General features: G+C 41.3%; 1 protein-coding gene across 1 annotated transcript in view; it reads left to right on the top strand.

The window, feature by feature from the left end:
• TTC21A (tetratricopeptide repeat domain 21A) overlaps positions 1-12,525 on the top strand; it is a 40,937-nt gene extending 28,412 nt beyond the window's left edge. The window contains exons 22-29 of the mRNA XM_075827339.1: positions 1,251-1,332; positions 2,005-2,155; positions 6,431-6,592; positions 6,917-7,112; positions 7,781-8,005; positions 10,555-10,675; positions 11,426-11,493; positions 11,577-12,525. Of these exons, the coding sequence (XP_075683454.1) occupies positions 1,251-1,332; positions 2,005-2,155; positions 6,431-6,592; positions 6,917-7,112; positions 7,781-8,005; positions 10,555-10,675; positions 11,426-11,493; positions 11,577-11,654 (1,083 nt within the window). The 3' untranslated portion in view covers positions 11,655-12,525. The remainder of the gene's footprint in view (positions 1-1,250; positions 1,333-2,004; positions 2,156-6,430; positions 6,593-6,916; positions 7,113-7,780; positions 8,006-10,554; positions 10,676-11,425; positions 11,494-11,576) is intronic.
• Positions 12,526-18,486: the final 5,961 nt, after the last annotated feature.

Genomic DNA, 18,486 nt, shown 5'->3' with positions numbered 1-18,486 from the left:
GGGTTACCTTTCTCTAACAGATGCTGGTTTTCCAAAGTGGGCAATCACTAGAAGCAGATATTACAGGGGATTCTCACTAAGTATTATAGTTCTGGCATTCTGGCTCAAACAAGAAATCTTTGGCTGAACAGTGATAGTGGAAGAAGTGGGAGATTTAAAAAAAAAAGAGGGAAATTACATATAAGATGAAAAAATATCTAAAAACAAACGTGACCATTATCTATATGGGCTTTTTATTAGCTCCTTAAAGCAGTTCTAAAGATTGCTTTACAGACGGCATCTGGACAACTCATAAACTTGTATGGGAGAGTGTTGTGGGCATGCTCTGTGACATGTGTAGAGGTCACTGTGCAGGGAGGGGGGAGCGTGGAAGAGCTGAGCTGTACATCATCAATTTTCAATAGTATGATCCTGTGTTTCTGCTTCCAGCTATATAATAGAGGTATTACTTTTATATTGAAGTTTTTCCATTCACAAAAATACAGTTTCCTTCATTTGAATACGGTTGTTTCTGCAGAAGCTGAATGGATTTCTGCAAGTTCCACTCAGATGAAAAGAACTGATTTTCTGTCGCAGAAATATCTGCAACAAAATCTGCTGTGTGTGAATCCACCCTTAGGCTACGTTCACACAGGGCAGATACTCTGTGTAAAAGCACACAGTGTATCTGCCCTGTATGCCGCAGGGAGTTCCGGCCAAAAAACCGCACCAAATTGTCATGCAGTTTTCCAGCCGGAATGTCTGCTGCGGAAAACTGCCCAGAAAAAGAAAAAATGGATACTTACCAGGTCGACGCATCCCTCCGACGTCCTGACATCATGACGCTCTGCAGCACTTGGATGACGCATCATCCCATGTGACCGCTGCAGCCTTTGATTGGCTGCAGCGGGGTGAAACGTCATCCCAGGAGGTAAATTTCTGAGCATTTTTTCCGCTCCGCATTTACACAGCGTGTGGATGAGATTTCATCAACTCTCATCCACAATGCTGCTACTGTATTATGCTGCGGATTTTCCGCAACGAGATCCTTTGCGGAAAATCCACAGTATTTACGCTACAAGTGAACTTACCCTTATACTCTACATTGTAATCTGTCAAAATATATTGTCAAAGTTAATAGTCCTTTTTCTTAACAGTAAACAAAAGAGCATTTGTGTAATATTTCAGAACTTCTTAGCAATTCTGTATATTTTTATAGTTTTCACCTACTTATAATTGTATCTATATTTTTATTTTCTATGGTCTGGCAGGTGATGGCTGACATAATGTTTCAGAAACAGGAATATGAGAAAGCAATAGAATATTTTCACCAAGTTCTGGAAAAAACACCAGGTGGGTATTTTTTTTTCCGAAGGTTTTTTTAAAAGGATTATATGCTATTATTGGTGTATGTGTCCGGAAGTAAAACTGTTGCAAAGTAAACAAAAGAAAAATAAATAACATGATAAAAATAGAAAAATTGGCATTGTTGTTTATTACAAATAATCAGTTGTTCATTGAAAATGAAAGCCGCACTGTGATTGGTTACTATGGGCAATAAGGCCATTTTTGTATTAGACAGTTTTGGTAAATGTAGCACAGGGTATTGGAGACACATTTTTGACCCTTACCATGTGTCCCAATATGTCATTGATTTAGAAATTGTAAAACTGACCTTACATAAAGAATGTCCCCTATCCAATGAGTGTTTTAGTATTTTTGTAATTGGGACTGTCATTGAGAAAGGAGCATACATCCCCTTACAAGAGGCATTCCATCAGATTTGACGGGAAGAATAGCGCATTCCCTTTAAAACAAAGGATACCACAATGGAACCCAAGTGTCTCCATTATTAGTCAATGGGTCCATCATACGATGGATCCGACACCGCATCGTGCCTTCCATTATAAAAGGAAACCACGTCCAAATGTGAATAAAGCTTAACGTGTGTGTTTCATGTGTGATGGTTTTGAATACTATATAACACTATTATTGTATACAAATCATAGTACTTGCCTATTCCAGATAATTTTACTGTACAGAGTAAATTCATTGATCTTCTAAGAAGAAGTGGAAAGCTGACAGAAGCGCAGCGGTTCTTTGATATGGCATTACAACAATCTTCAAGAACTACCCTTGAACCTGGATATAATTTTTGTAAAGGCCTCTACTGCTGGTAAGTAGGCAGCTCTGTTAAAATGTAGAATAAAGAGGATCTGTCACTAGTTTAGTAATGCCCAATCTCCTAGCTAATCTAATAGGCACTATACCACTGATGATGCCTTACTGGTTATGAGCATTTTTGTAAATATGCAAATGAAACTGTACTAGCCAAGTAGGCGTCAATGCCAGCGATTCTCCTGAGGTGGAGCTACCTCACAGCCACTGGCGTAGCTATAGGGGTCGCAGCGGTCGCAATTGCGACCGGGCCCGAAAGCCAGGGGGGCCCACGGCCCCCCGCACCACATCAATAAAAAGTTACTATAGTAACTCGGGCCGCGGGCCCCTGTTACTATAGTAACATACTTTACTTACCTTCCTGGTTCCGGATCGCAGCGGAGGTCCTGACGTCAAGCGCTGTGCGCAGCGCATGACCTCACAGCGCTATGCCGCCGCGCACAGCATCGAGACTACAGAACTCCCGCCGCGGCCGAAGAGGAAGGTAAGGTTAGCCCTGACTGGCGGGGTCTGACTCCCGGGACCCGCCAATCAGCTGTTTTGAAGGGGCCGCAGCACTCGTACGAGAGCTGCTCCCCTTCATTCCTGTCACTTCATTCCGGTCACACTGTGAATCGGTGTCGGTGATTCACAGTGTGAGCGAGTGGTGAAATGAAGGGGAAGCAGCTCTCGTACGAGTGCTGCGGCCCCTTCAAAACAGCTGATTTGCGGGTCCCGGGCGACACATCAGCTATTGATGGCCTATCCTGTGGATAGGCCATCAATGTTTAGGGACTGCACAACCCCGAAGTCTACGATGTAGCAGGCTTAGGGGGCCCATGAGACAGGATCACAGATTGTGTGATCCTGTCTGCTGGGCCCTGTATCTAAGCCAATCACATGGTAGGCTTAGATACATGGCCCATGCGTGATCCTGTCTGCTGGGCCCTGTATCTAAGCCTACCACACTGTAGGTTTAGATACAGGGCCCCAGCACACAGTAATCTTATACTGTATAAGATTACTGTCTGCTGGACCCTGTATATAAGCCTACGTTCTGGTAGGCTTAGATACAGGGTCCCACAGACAGTATCACACATGGGCCCTGTATCTAAGCCTTAGGGTATGTGCACAGACACTAATTACGTCCGTAATTGACGGACGTATTTCGGCCGCAAGTACCGGACCGAACACAGTGCAGGGAGCCGGGCTCCTAGCATTATACTTATGTACGATGCTAGGAGTCCCTGCCTCGCTGCAGGACAACTGTCCCGTACTGAAAACATGTTTTCAGTACGGGACAGTTGTCCGGCAGCGAGGCAGGGACTCCTAGCGTCGTACATAAGTACGACGCTAGAAGCCCGGCTCCCTGCATTGTGTTCGGTCCGGTACTTGCGGCCGAAATACGTCCGTCAATTCCGGACGTAATTAGTGTGTGTGCACATACCCTAACACATGTGTTACTAATCATTTTTTGTGTGTTTTCTTACAGGTTCGGTCGTTGGACTACGTCGGATTCCAGGACTACTTCGATGACAGCTTTTTTTTTATTATCAATAAAATGGTTAATGAGGGTTGTGTGTTTTTCTTTTATTTCAATAAAATATTTTTTCTATGTCTTTGTGTTTTTTTTTTAAACTATATTACTACCGCCTTAGTAATGGCCGCCGGCTGATTGACAGTATCCATTGCTAAGGCGGGGCTTAGTGTTAGCGGATGCAGAGGCGAACACTAACCCCCTTTATTACCCCGGTACCCACCGCCACCAGGGGTCCTGGGAAGAGCCGGGTACGATCCAGTACCTGACCATCTGTAGTGATGGTCGGCCACTGGGGTGGCCGCAGGCTGGTATTATCAGGAGGGGAAAGGCCAAAAAGTGGCCCTTCCCATCCTGGTAATGCTGCCTTCTGCTGCTTTATTGTATCTGGCTGGTTATGAAAATGGGGGGGACCCCACGTCATTTAAAAAAATAATAATTGGAAAGAACGATGTCGGGTCCCCCCCAATTTTCATAACCAGCCAGATACAACACAGCAGCAGCAGGCAGCATTACCAGGGTGGGAAGGGCCACTGTTTTTGGCCTTCCCCAGCCTAATACTACCAGCCTGCGGCCACCCCGGTGCCTGCCCGTCACTACAGATGGTCGGGTACTGGTTTGTACCCGGCTCTTCCCAGTACCCCTGGTGGCGGTGGGTACCGGGGTAATAATGGGGGTTAGTGTAGCCTCTGCACCGGCTAACATTAAGCCTCGCCTTAGTAATGGAGGTTGTCAATCAGCCAGCGGCCATTACTAAGGCGGTGATAATAAAGTTTAAAAAGATACAAGCACATAGAAAAAATATTTTATTGAAATAAAAAAACACAACCCTCATTAACCATTTTATTGAGAATAAAAAAAACGCCGTCATTGAAGTCCTCGAATCCGAAGTCCAACAACCGAACCTGTAAAAAAAACACAAACATAAAAATAATCAGTAACACATAAAGAAGCAAAATTATTATTCTTACCTATCCTGGGTCCAGCGCTGGAGCCGCAATGTCAGCGAGCTGGGCCCTGTATCTAATCCTATCATGTGTGATACAGTCTGCTGAGCTGTGTATCTAATCCAATCATGTATGATACTGTCTGCTGGGCCCTATATCTAATCCGATCATGTGTGATACTGTCTGCTGAGCCACTGTATCTAATCCTATCATGTGTGATACTGTCTGCTGAGCCACTGTATCTAATCCTATCATGTGTGGTACTGTCTGCTGAGCCACTGTATCTAATCCTATCATGTGTGATACTGCCTTCTGAGCCACTGTATCTAATCCTATCCTGTGTGATACTGTCTGCTGAGCCACTGTATCTAATCCTATCCATAGTTTATAGGGTCGTAGTGCTATAGATATGCTATGCTGTCTCATATACACACTTTTTTTTTGGGGCGGACACATGTATTGGGGCTATTTCCCGGACATTTTAAGCCCTGAGGGTATGTTCACACGGCAGCGTCTGTTACGGCTGAAATTACTGTGCTGTTTTCAGGAGAAAACAGCACCGTAATTTCAGCCGTAATGGCATGTGCAGGCGTCTTTCGCTGCGTCCATTACGGAAGTAACTGAAGCTGGTTTTCCATGGAGTCCATGGAAAACGGCTCCATTTACGTCTGAAGAAGTGACAGGCACTTTTTTACGCCGCCTTTTGACAGCGGCGCGTAAAAAAAAATGACCGTCGGCACAGAACATCGTAAGACCCATTCAAATGAATGGGCAGATGTTTGCCAACGCTTTTGAGCCGCATTTTCGGACGTAATTCAATGCTAAAACGCCCGAATTACGTCCGTAAATAGTGTGTGTGAACCCAGCCTTAGTGACGCCCCCGGCTGCTAGTGCTGCATTGTTGGGTCACTTAGGAGACCCAGCGATGCAGCTGAAAGCGGACCGAAGGCCATGAGAAGTTTGCGGGGGGGGGGGCCCAGTAAGAATTTTTGCATCGGGGCCCATGAGCCTCTAGCTACGCCCCTGCTCACAGCCTCTGACTCTGTCCTATCAGCATGAAGCTGCTTCACAAACAGTGTGAGACTGAGGCTGGAGGAAAGGGGGATCACTTCAAATAGCCATATATCAGGCTGTGGACCACCTAGAACAGCGGTTCTGATGGCATATGAAAGATGAGATTCTAATATTTCCTATGCCAGGATCGCAGCTGTGAAACAGCCAGAGATATAATCAGTTGAATCTTCATAGCTTGAATAACATGGGGTAGATTTATCAAAACTAGTGCAAATAAAAAGTGGAGCCGTTTCTAATATTCTAATTGCCATAGAAAACGCATCTAATCTTCCATTCCACCAGTTCTGATAAAACGCACCTATTAGATTTAAAGCTAGGCTTTCCTTCATCCGGGACAATGATTGTTTGCTGCCCTAGCTCTTAATTTAAAACCCTAGGCATTTTTTGTACCCAGCACTCGGGGGAACATGCTCCATCGGCACTTTTAGCTTTGCTACTTTATGTCTTGAATAACGTTGTAATAACAGTTCTAACAACTGTAAGCCAATTGTCACACTCTGTGTCTTTAATCTGAATGGCATTGGTCCTACTAAAAACCAGTCGGCACTGGGGAGCACATTTTAGAATTACAGCAATGACCATGTGAATGCTAAAAATATCCAGTGAACAGTTCTGTATGTGCTCATGATATAAACTGAGGGATCTAAACCACCCCACCCTCTTTTTCTATCATACCACATATAGAATACATTTTTGTGATAAAATGTAGTCATTCTCGCTGTATTTTGCATTCCAGGCATATAGGACAGCCAAATGAGGCACTGAAATTTTTTAATAAGGCTCGCAAAGACAATGACTGGGGTCAAAGAGCCATCACCAATATGATCCAGATCTGTCTTAATCCAGACAATGAGATCGTTGGTGGGGAGGTGTTTGACAGCTTAGAAGAAGATAACAGGTAACATTTTGCTTGGCTGAATTTTTTCAGCAATTAAAAAAATAAATTATATAGTCATGAAATAACTTTTTGATATAAAATGATCACCATTACTCCAGAACATACAAAATAAATTGATATGCAGCATTCAGGTGTTGGTGATGAGAAGGACACAATGTGCAGTAATTGTGTCATATCACGAGTGAAAAGGAACATTGCGACCAATCAAAATAGAAGTAATAGCAATAAGAAAAATACTGACAAACACTGGCATAGCCTAGAACATGACAGCTTTACTAGAAGTGATTGGCATTGGCATGGGTTTTCTCATTCTGTCGGACTTAGTGTCTTAGGACAAAAGAGGGATTCAGAGAAGTTGGGAGTTCGGACAGCAGAGAAGTTACTGAAGGAGTTCCACCCGCGCACTGCACATGGGCAGAACCAGCTAACTATGCTACAGTGTTATTGCCTCATGGCTACCCGAGATAAAGGCAACATTGAAACTGCACTCAGCACATTCACAGACATGACTACCACTGAGGTAATGCATTATCGAGTTTTATATTATTTCTATATTTTCTCTTTATATTGTGCTAAGTTCTATAATTTACTCTTGAGTGTAAGTATACTATCAATTAACCAGATGGATTTAATTTAGGCCGAATGGCGGATGGTGTATAGTGGTGGAATTTAACATTTTCCCATTTTATTGCGGCAGCCATTGTTCCAAAGCGACAACACGAAGTGCAGCAATATTTGTTGTCACATTTCAACGAGTGTCTAAGAATCTTCTATCAATAACAAAGTGACAATTTTACCATTAGTTGAAGACGCAAAATCAAAGATGACAACCAATATGGCTGCACTTCCTGTTGTCACTTTTGTAAAAATGGCCGCCACAACTGAATAGAAAAGTGCCAATATCTTTGTAAGTAAAATAAACATAATTAGAAAAACATTGGCTATATCTGTAACTTCTGATCTACTCATATATAACTGTTTTTATGGTTTTAATAGAAATTCATTTAAATAGTAGAAACTTGGCTTCAGGTTTTTAATCACAGTAAGTTGTAGTATGATCTCAGTACAGTGATCTGTGGTAAGAACTCCAAGATGTAAATTGCATATCGCCTTTGTCCACCCGCACGATCACTCCTATTTTACTAATTAATAATTCCTTAATATTTTTGTTACCACTTGTGGGTGTAGAAAGAGAATGTCTCCGTGCTCCTGGCAGTAGCTCAAGCTTACATGATTCTCAAGCAAACACCTCGAGCAAGAAACCAGCTGAAGAGGTTGTCTAAAGCTCACTGGAACTTGGAAGATGCTGAAGATCTTGAAAAGAGTTGGTTGCTTCTTGCTGATATTTACATAAAATCAGGCAAATATGACATAGCAACAGATCTGCTAAAGCGTTGTCTTAAATACAATAAGGTAAGAAGAAAAGAAATATAAATACACAGGGACTCTATGATACATATTTGTTCAGAACAATATGAAATCCTATGTAATCTGAGATATTTATCACAGCATAAAGTCTCAAAATTCAAGTTCAGTACCTTGTTCAAACCCTATGGAACTTCATGATTCATGGATTGTACTGTGCTCTGTTGCAGATTCCGCACTGTGGTCTGCAACAAATCCGCTACTTCTGCAAATGGCCTAATAGACAACAGTTATGTGACCTTAGAAGTAGTTTTAAATATACTCCTTAACATTGAAATTGCAACACAAAGAAGGAAAAGTTTTGGACAAGTGGAAATCACTGTATCGATAGACAAGTTAATGATAAAAAAATGGAAACAAAATATTCCAAAGATCTTGATTTATTCAGTATTGAGTATGAGCTCCACGCGCAGAAACACACTCACTTACACGCCTTGGCATGCTACCAATGAGGTTATTAATGGTTGTCTCAGGAATGTTATGCCATGCTGAATGCATTTGGGCACGTAAATAATAAAGATTGGCTGCTGGCAGCTCCCTTTGCAATTGCCGACCAATGACGTCCCAGATGTGCTCAATGGGAGACAAGTCCGGAGACGCTGCAGGCCATGGTAGCACGTTTAGGCCATGCAGGCTGCTCACAGTAGCACGCGCAACATGCGGCCTATCACCCTGTTGAAAAACGGCTTCTGAAACACTTCGGAGAAATGGCCATACCACTGGTTCCATGACCAAATCAATGTAACGCCGAGCTGTTAGTGTACCTAAAATGAAGACTAGAGTGGTCCGGCTACAGTACATTATGCCACGCCACACCAGAATCCCGGGAGTAGGGCCTGTCTGACCTTCCCTTGTGAAGGCCTCTTCATGGCGTTGCCCAAGTGGTCTCCAAACTAATCTCCGGCTATCATTGCATCCGAGACAAAGTGGGACTCATCCCTGAAAAGAAAAGACCTCCATTCCACCCTCCTTTGCCGTCTTGCTGTGCACCATGATAGTCTTTGAGAGTGGAGGCGTGGGACGTCTGGCTTGTAGCCCAATGTCGTACAAACGTTTTCTGATAGTTTGTGTCAACACTGGTTGCCGCCCTAGGCTTAGGATGTGACGTCAAATTTCACTTGCAGTACAGAATAGATCACTATGCGCCATTCTAACAATCAGACGATCCATCCGTGCAGAGGTTCATCTCCGCGCGCCTTTTGCTGTTATTCCCATTTGTTGTTGTTGTTCTCCCAACCTCCAGGACACGCAACCTTGAATAGTCTCGGCCTAGGCGCGTAGCGATCTGCCGGAGTGATAAACCAGGGTCTCTCTGTTCAAGGATTCTGTCCCTCTCAGTTTGCGACAAGTGGCGATAACTGGCATGTCGACAAACAGGAGGCATCGCGCAATCATCCCGCACCACTTGATCCGATTTTTGAGGTTTCATGTAGCTAAAAAACATTGCTTTCAATCTTTCTTTTATGACCCTCCCACATGTCACAGATTGGTGCGAGGTGCTTGAAATTTTATCATCTGCAGATCTTAGCGACACCTGCTACTTCCTTGATTTGCATAACCTTACGGCTTGTCCTTCTTGGTGTTGCAATTTGAATGTTGAGGAGTGTATGTAATGGCAGGTATTGCATTTTTTTTAAATCATTACTGCATCAAAATCCTAGATGTTTAGCCACTATTATAGCTAAAAAATGAGCACCTTTACTAATACGCCCAGCTTTACACCAGTATGGAATTTTAGTGTACTGTAAGCCATATTCCACCACATGTGGAACACAATGCAGATGCTCATCTATTCCAAATTAAACATGGCGTAGATTAAGGCCTCTTTTCCATGCAGAGAAGTGGATTAAATCTTTACAAAATGAGTTGCACAGTTGCAAGCCACTAATATAAAATTTGTAAGTGTCAGAAAAAGTGGTGTGGAGGCTCGATAAATATGGCGCTCTCGCTTATTGCAATTCCTTTCAATGCAATCATGCCAGAAAACTAGCGCAAGTGTATTGATAAATATGCCCCACTGGTATGGTCATAGGGGTCCCAGTTATGGGTCACCCTGAAGCCCGCAATAAATGGTGTCTCTAAAGGTTGTGTCAGTACATTGATGTTTAATGGTTTTCCTGTTGCGTAGACAATCAATATTGGGCCTCATTTATCAAAACTGTCTAAACACACCCTGGCTTTATTGCCGACTGCAACCAATCATGTCACAGCTTTCATTTTCCAGAGATTTTAAATAAATGAAAGCTGAGTTCTGATTGGTTTTCTTTTTCAGGTAATCTCCTTATTAAATGTTTAGACTTCATTTCCTCTATCTTTGATGGTCTTGGCACAATAAGACCACACGTTCTATGTTTCCCTACTACTACATATTTTATCATGCACCCTGGAATACTTTGCAGCTTTTCCCTACTGTCCCAACCTTTATCCACTAGATGCTTCTGTGTTTGACATTTAGATCTATGTACATGCACAGTAACTGTAATAACATTCAGATCCCCCAGTCCAGAGAGAACAAATTCTTATGTTTTCCATTACAGTCTTGCTGTAAAGCTTATGAATGTCTTGGCTTCATAATGGAAAAGGAACAATCCTATAAAGATGCTGCAGAGAACTACAAACTCGCCTGGGAATACAGCAGTCAGTCTAGTCCGGCTGTAGGTATGTATTTCTCTAGAAGCTGCAATATCATATTCATTAGTATGGATTGCAGTTCTATGATACCACCATCTCTTGCGGCATTCCTTTTGATTGTGGTATAGTGTTTTGTAGAAACTTTGTGGTGACTACGCTACTATTATGGTAAATTTCATTATAAAGAAATAGGTTTAAATTCAACAAAGGTGTGAAAGACTAATATTGTTAACGCCCGCCTGCAAAAGGATGTACTATTACGTCCCAAGTGCGGTGATCTTACCTGAATAGGACGTAATGGTACGTTCTGGTGATCATGATTAGGCATTGCTAATAGATTGCCTGTCAGTGATACACTGACAGGCAAGAATGCTATGGAATAAACGTTAACCAATAAATTATATATTACCCTAAAATAGTGCCATTGTAAAATACAGCACGTCCAGCAAAATTATTGATTATTCAGGTTTTCTTTGTTTAATATTACGTTTTGTTTAAAGATCAGAAATCGATTTATGTTAAAGACATCTGGTAGGGGCAAATACTATGTGAAAAGTCAGTCCACAAAACTGGACTATAAACTAACCTAGAGGTCCCAAAGTTGTGCCGATTGCCATCCCCTGTAAAAATACTCCCTCTTCTGGAGCCCAAGGGTATAACAGGAAGAGAAAGTTTTGGGTGTAATGTTTCTTACTATAAAATATGGAGTACAAAGCGTCTGATTTAACTGAAAAGGAATAATATTTGTTTGATATTTTTCTCATGCAATTGTTCCAGGTTTTAGGCTTGCATTCAACTATCTAAAAGACAAGAAGTATGTGGATGCTATAGATATTTGCCATAAGGTAAATGAAGATTGGAAATTTATATTGTTCCTAGAAAAATCTATTCTTTCATATGTACATTAACCACCATATATTTATTCTAGGTACTTAAAGCTCACCCCACATATCCCAAAATGAAAAAAGAAATAATGGAAAAAGCTCAAGCCAGTCTCAAGACATAAGTCTACAGTGTGATGACATATCTGTCATATATGTCAGTGTTCCTTTTATATTAATGTTACCAAAGAACTAAGGTTTATAATTAAAAGTTGAATGTTAAATTATAATTTTTGTATTTTAATTCCTGGTTTGCATTGACTAATCTCTTAAAGGCTATGTAAACCTTTATAGCCTTTTTCATTATCAAACCCTGTGTAGCCTGATCCTGCAGTTATATTTCCTTCCTTTGGTCCTCTACTTCTTGTTAACATGCATTGGGTAGGTTAGTAAAAAGGAGGTGACAGATGGAAGAGAGAGAAGACTGCTGGATCAAACTTCAAAAGGTTTGTTTGTTGTCTGGTACCATGGAGATGCATACGTTTGGACAAAAGCTGTAAAAACCAAATTTTTAGTTAAAGCCTATTTCAAACTTGATTTATTTTTCATTTTAGATTCATTAGGACAATAAAAAAAAGTGGTTGCAATGGTGTACATAGCCTTTAACCCCTTCCCTCCGCAGCCATTTTTCGGATTTTCACTTTTGTTTTTTCCTCCCCATCTTCCAAAAGCCATAACTCTTCTATTTTTCCATCAATATTGCCGTATGAGGGCTTGCAGATTTTCACAGCACCATTTTTTGTACCATGTAATGTAGTGGGAAATGAGAAAAAATATATATGTGGGGTGGAATAGGAAAAAAACAGCGATTCCCTCAACCTTTTGGATGGTTTTGTTTTTACGGCATTCACCGTACGGTAAAAACGGCATGTTAAATGTATTCTACAAGGTCAATACGATTACAGCGATGCCAAATTTATATCGTTTTCTTTATGTTTTACTACTTTTACAAGGAAAAAAATGATTGTTAAAAATAAAATTTGAGATTTGTCGCCACATTCTGAGAGCCATAACGTTTTTATTTTTCTGTCGATTTAGCTTATTTTTTGCGGGGCGAGCTGCAGTTTATATTGATACCATTTTGAGGTACGTGAGACTTTTTGATCACTTTTTATTTCATTTTTTGCGGTAGAAGAAGGGACTAAATCTGCGTTTGCAGGTAAGTCGATGTAGCTACTTACCTGCAAACGCCGATGCTGCTGCAGAATCAAATGTAGCCTCTGGTGCCGATGTGTCCTCGCTCGTCCGACACGATGCAGGACCTGGGGCAGGAAGTGAGTGACGTGACAGCGTGATCTCTCGAGAACACGCTGTGTGTCTGCACTGCCAGAAGCTGGGTGTTAACGAAAAGAAGTGGATGATGCTGATTCGTCAGCATCATACACTCCCATTCACAACGCCCAGCTAGTAAAAGAAGTAAAAACGGCCCGATGTACGCACATAATACACGCCCAGTTGTACTTTTACTTTAAACACGCCCAGTTGTACTTTTACTTTAAACACGCCCAGTTGTACTTTAGAAAGCCTCATTTGCATAAATATAAAAATGGTCATAACTTGGCCAAAAATGGTCGCTTTTTAAAAAAAAAAACGTTACTCTTATCTACATTGCAGCGCCGATCTGCTGCAATAGGAGATAGGGGTTGCAAAATCTGGTGACAGAGCCTCTTTAAACATACATGGGGTTGGATTAAAAAAAGTACCAGTTCAGGTGAAGAGTAGTGTGTTAACCATTCAATTGGTGGATTTATGCCGTACCAAGGCTGAAATAGCTGATAGCTGTGGTTATGAGGTAAATATAACCTCTTAGTACATGTATGTGTTTAAATCAATATACGTAACCAATATGTTTAGCTATATCAAAAAGGAACGTCAAACAGACACATGAACACGAATCAATACAAGAAGACAAAGCAGAAGATTTTTCCCAATGACATGTATCAGATCGTATACTTAGCATCGATAATGCTACTCCCAGGAAATCGATCAGGTAATAGTCACAAAGTTCCTTTTAGATAACGAACTGTTGATTCGTAAGATCCATGCCTTTGCAGAAGACCATGTTGTAGCTGACAGCCCACAATTGAGCCAAAGGAGGACAAAGAGTAGCAACGCCAATCCAAGGGAAACTATCCGTCCCAGCGAGGTTCCTTTATCAGACATGCAATACGTAACACCAAGGTCCAGGTGAGGTTGGAGAGGCAGGGCACATTTGTATCAACCGGAAAGTCTTATCCCATCTGGGCTACATCGACATGAATGCCGTGCGATTTCATCGTGCATGTGTGGCAGGCAGCTCCACAGGTGAGTACTCACACTACTCAATCTCAATCTGTGACGTCAGAAAAGAGGCGTGCACTGACGCGTTTCGTCACCACGTGACTTCCTCAGAGCGTAACAGCCATATCATTAGACATCTATTTCACTAGATCCTCAACCAATCAAAGGTTAGTATCAACATTGCTCAATGTATTTTAACCCTATATGTACAAAATAGAGATACTGGCACATCATTTGTCATTAACCAATACATATTAACAGGTGATGTCTAAATGGAGATCTTCAATATAAATGTAAATAATAGAAAAGTAAAAATAAATTAAATAAAAATAAATATAGATATAAATATGAAAATAAGAGTAAATGGAAATAAAATAAATATAAAATAAAAAAGAAACGAAAAAGAGAAGAAAAAGAAAAAAGGAAAGGAAGAGGTCATGGAAGATGCGGAACGGGTTCAAGGAGTCAGGTCACACACTCATAGATTCATGTGAACAGAGTCCAAGGACGCATACCGCATCATAAGAACATATGTAGCTTGAGTTCATTATTTAGACCCAGGGGATTTAAAGTTTTTAAGTTATAAATCCACATACTTTTTGGAGTAGCATCCGATCACGGTTGCCACCCCTATTGCCCCTCGGGAGCTGATAGATAGCCATAAATGATAGCCCTTCTGGGGATTGGTTATGATATTCTTTAAAGTGCATGGCCAAAGGGCTCTTCTCTTCTCCATGTTTTATATCCCTGACGTGTTCAGAGATTCTCAATTGTACTTCTCTTATTGTTTTCCCTACATAGATTTTATTACATGGACAATATATCAAGTAAACAACCATCGAAGAGCGACAGTTGAGAAAAGTTCGCACATTGAAATTTAGTCAGAGTCAAAGAAAACATTTGATTCTTTGACAAATTTACATTGGGAACATGTACCGCATATTCATTCTTATTGGTGAGAAGGGTGATAACATGAAGAAAGGTTCTGGGGTCACTGCAGGGCTGTACAGGGGGGAGATGATAGTAACAGGCTGTAATCTTCCTTCCTACTGTCACTTGCAGCTTCCCCACCCCTTCCAGAGGCACTAAACCAGAAAGTAAAACTTTTCACCCTGCTTCCCAAATTCAAGCGAGTGCTGCACCCCTAAGGGCTTGGACACGAGTAGCATGATTTGCTGCGTATTTTTCGTCTGGAATTGCGGACGGAAAATACGCAGCCAAATACAGTAGCAGCAAAGTGGGTGAGATTTAACAAATCTCATCCACACACTTCGTAAAATTTCCGAACAGAAATTAACCTGCGGTGCGTATTTTTCGTACAACATCATGTCAATTCCTGCTGCGGAAAGTGGACTGAATTGCTGCGTTTTTCAGAGGAGATGTCACCGTCTCCCATCATTGAGAAAAACGCAGCAAATTCCGTAACATTTTCTGCAGTAAAAAACGAAGCGGAAATCCTGCTAGTTTCTGCGGAATTGCTGCAGACATTTTCTGCAGCAATTCCATTACGTGTGGACAAGCCCTAATACTGCACCTAGAGTTTTGGTTTACCAAGCTCTAGCACTTCTATTGTAGCCGTGGAAAATTTGGGCCCAGCATACACATTTTTATTACATTCTGATCATGTGCTGCCACAAATCTGTTTCTTGGTTCCTAGAGGTATAACTTAAAGTTCTTGGACTCTAATGCAAAATTTGTAACAGGGTCTCCCAACATGTAAGGCACCAGTTCCCAGGTGCAACAGTAACCTCACATACTTACATGTCCCTTAAAAAAAATTACTCAGGGTTGGCACTGCATAGAAACACAATTCTTACAGTTATATCACAGAACCTGGATAATGCACACAATGACTAGAAGAACAATAAACACAATAATGTGATCGTATACATATAATAAATACAGTGACATCTCTGCACAGGGATAATTAACATATTGATGAAAAACACAAAAATAACAGTACCCTATAGTGAGTAAAGAGTGAATGGTGCAAAGCTGCTAGTGAGGTAGGATCAAATCCTAATTAAATATGTAAAAAAGGAGTAGCACTCACATATGCACTATCTGGCCAAAGTATGTGAACACCTGACCATCACACCTATATGAACTTGTTGGACATCCCATTCCAAAACCATGGGTGTTAATATGGAGTTGGGTCCCTTTGCAGCTAAAACAGACTCTACTCTTTCTGGCAAGAATTTCCACTAGATTTTGGAGCATTTTTTGGGAAGTTCAGTCAAAAGAACATATGTGAGGTCAGGCACTGATTTTGGATTGGAAGGTCTGGCTTACAATCGCTGTTCCATGTCATCCCAAAGGAGTTCAATGGGGTTGAGGTCATGGCTCTGTGAAGGCACTTCAGTTTGCCCACACCAAACTCGTCACACCACTCGTAACTTAGTCATGCTGGAACGAGACTTTCCCAAATTGCCGCCACAAAGTTGGAAATATACAATTGTCCATAATGTTTTTATTAATGCTACATTTATACTGTAGCAATAATAAAAACAGCCCCAGACCATTATTCCTCCTTCACCTAATTTTACAGTAGGCACTATGCATTCTGGAGGTAGTGTTCTCTTAGCATCCACTAAAAACAGATTCGTCCATATCACAGCGTGCTTTACATCATTCTAGCCGACGCTTGGTATTGCACATAGTGATCTTTGGCTTGTGTGAAGCTGCTCGAGCATGCAAACTCATTTCATGACGCACAGTTTTTGTGCTGATGTCACTTCCAGAGCCAATTTAGAACTTTGTAGTGAGTGATAGAACAGAGGATAGGCGATTTTCATGCAGCTCTGTGGGTTTGCATAGTCTACTGCTTCTTGGATAAGCTGTTGCTGCTAGATTCTTCCACCTAAAAATGATAGCAATTACATTTCACTGGGGCAGATCTAGAAGATCAAAATTGTAAAAAGTGACTAGTGGCAACGTGCCAATCTAGTTCCATGTTTAAAGTCACTGAGCTCTTTATTATGGCTCATACAACCAGCAGTGTCTCTATGGAGATTGCATGGCTGTGTGATAGATAGTATGCACCTGTTTGCTATGGATGTGGCTGAAACACCTAAATTCAATCATTAGCAGGATCGCCCACATACTTTTATATAGTGGATCTTTAGTCCACTGGAACTATCTTAATGTATCCATCCATGGGATGTTTCATCTAAATAAGCCTTTTTCAATTTTCATTATAAAAATGTCTAAAGATGGTACATTTTTCTTGTTTTGGTGGTCTACAAACCCATTCATGTTAGTGGACAAAGCTGCACATTAAAAAATTAAAGGAGAACATCACAAAACTGACTTTAAAGGGGTTGTCCGGGCACGGGACTGTTTTTCATACTGGTGACCCATCTACAGGATAGGTCATCAGTATGTGATCGGTGGAGGTCCAACACCCGGACCCCGCACCGATCGGCTGCCTTAGGGCACCAGATGTTATGCACTGTATGCATCGGTGCCGGAAGCAGATGGCTCCATACACTGCATGGCGACCATGCAGCAGAACTGCAGCTCTGTTCCAATTCACTTGAATAGGAGCAGAGCTGCAGTACTGCAGCACGGTCGCTGTACTGTGACTTGGAGCCATCTGCTTTCAGCACCGACATTCGGTGCATGGGGGCAGCCGGAGCAGCTGATCGGTGCAGGGTCCAGGTGTCTAACCCCCACCAATCATATTCTGATGACCTACGCTGTGGATAGGTCATCAGTATGAACAATGGTACTGAGCCCGGACAACGCATTTAATCATGGATGACCTTCGACCTCCTATATTTGCCAAATTGCGTCAATATCATTAAAACAAAACTACAAAATAGTATGTTCCTTGGCCATCGTAGACGGTTAGCAAAAGCCAGATATTACAGTACTTCCTTATCATTTCTGCTTGCCAGAAGTGTCCCTAGAATAGGTGGCTAAGAAGAAGCCAAATATAATAAGACTAGATGTTATAGAGGAATAAGAAGCCTTTATGATCTAATAAGTTTAGATGTTGGGCTGGAGATTTATTATATTTTTGTCATCATGTTGGGAAGGTCCATGATTTGTAAGAACAAAGCAGCAGCAGATGAGTGTGCTGTTCTTGTTGGAGTAAGTGACCAGAGCTACATGTAAAGGAATAGGATAAAATTTGGGAACAAATTTTGTGATAATAAATCCACTTTATGTGAAACAAAGAACTGTCCACCTTTTTTAATCATTCACATCCACATTACATGTCTCCAGATATAAGTAATTATGTTCTGCATGATTGAGACCCATGGAAACATTACATTGAGACAATATTGAACATGACATTCTGCTGTCTGCACATGTAAATTGCTAGATATGTGAATTCAAGGCCAGGCCAATGGAACATTTCTTACCTGCCAAATGTACAGAATATGTCTGTGTAATATTAACCATCAAACTAATTTAATAAAAGAAAGATTCATTTTTACATGTAATTCCTCATAATTCTTGGTGGTAAAAACCCAATATTGCAATAGTGCTATAAAATGTCGTAAATGTTTGTAATCTGTTTACGTTTTGGGTGCATACAGTAAGGTAAATATATGTACATCCTGAGATTTTTATATGGTAATGAAGGACATGTAGATGTGGCAAAAAATCTTGATGTCCCAGAGGGCAAGCCACAGTGCCTCCATCATTAGCCACCATTCACCCCAGCAG

Source organism: Rhinoderma darwinii, chromosome 5, assembly GCF_050947455.1.
Source record: "Rhinoderma darwinii isolate aRhiDar2 chromosome 5, aRhiDar2.hap1, whole genome shotgun sequence".
NCBI classification, from domain to species: domain Eukaryota; kingdom Metazoa; phylum Chordata; class Amphibia; order Anura; family Rhinodermatidae; genus Rhinoderma; species Rhinoderma darwinii.
The sequence above is the reverse complement of the archived record's forward strand: the minus strand, read 5'-3'. Positions and strand labels throughout refer to the sequence as shown.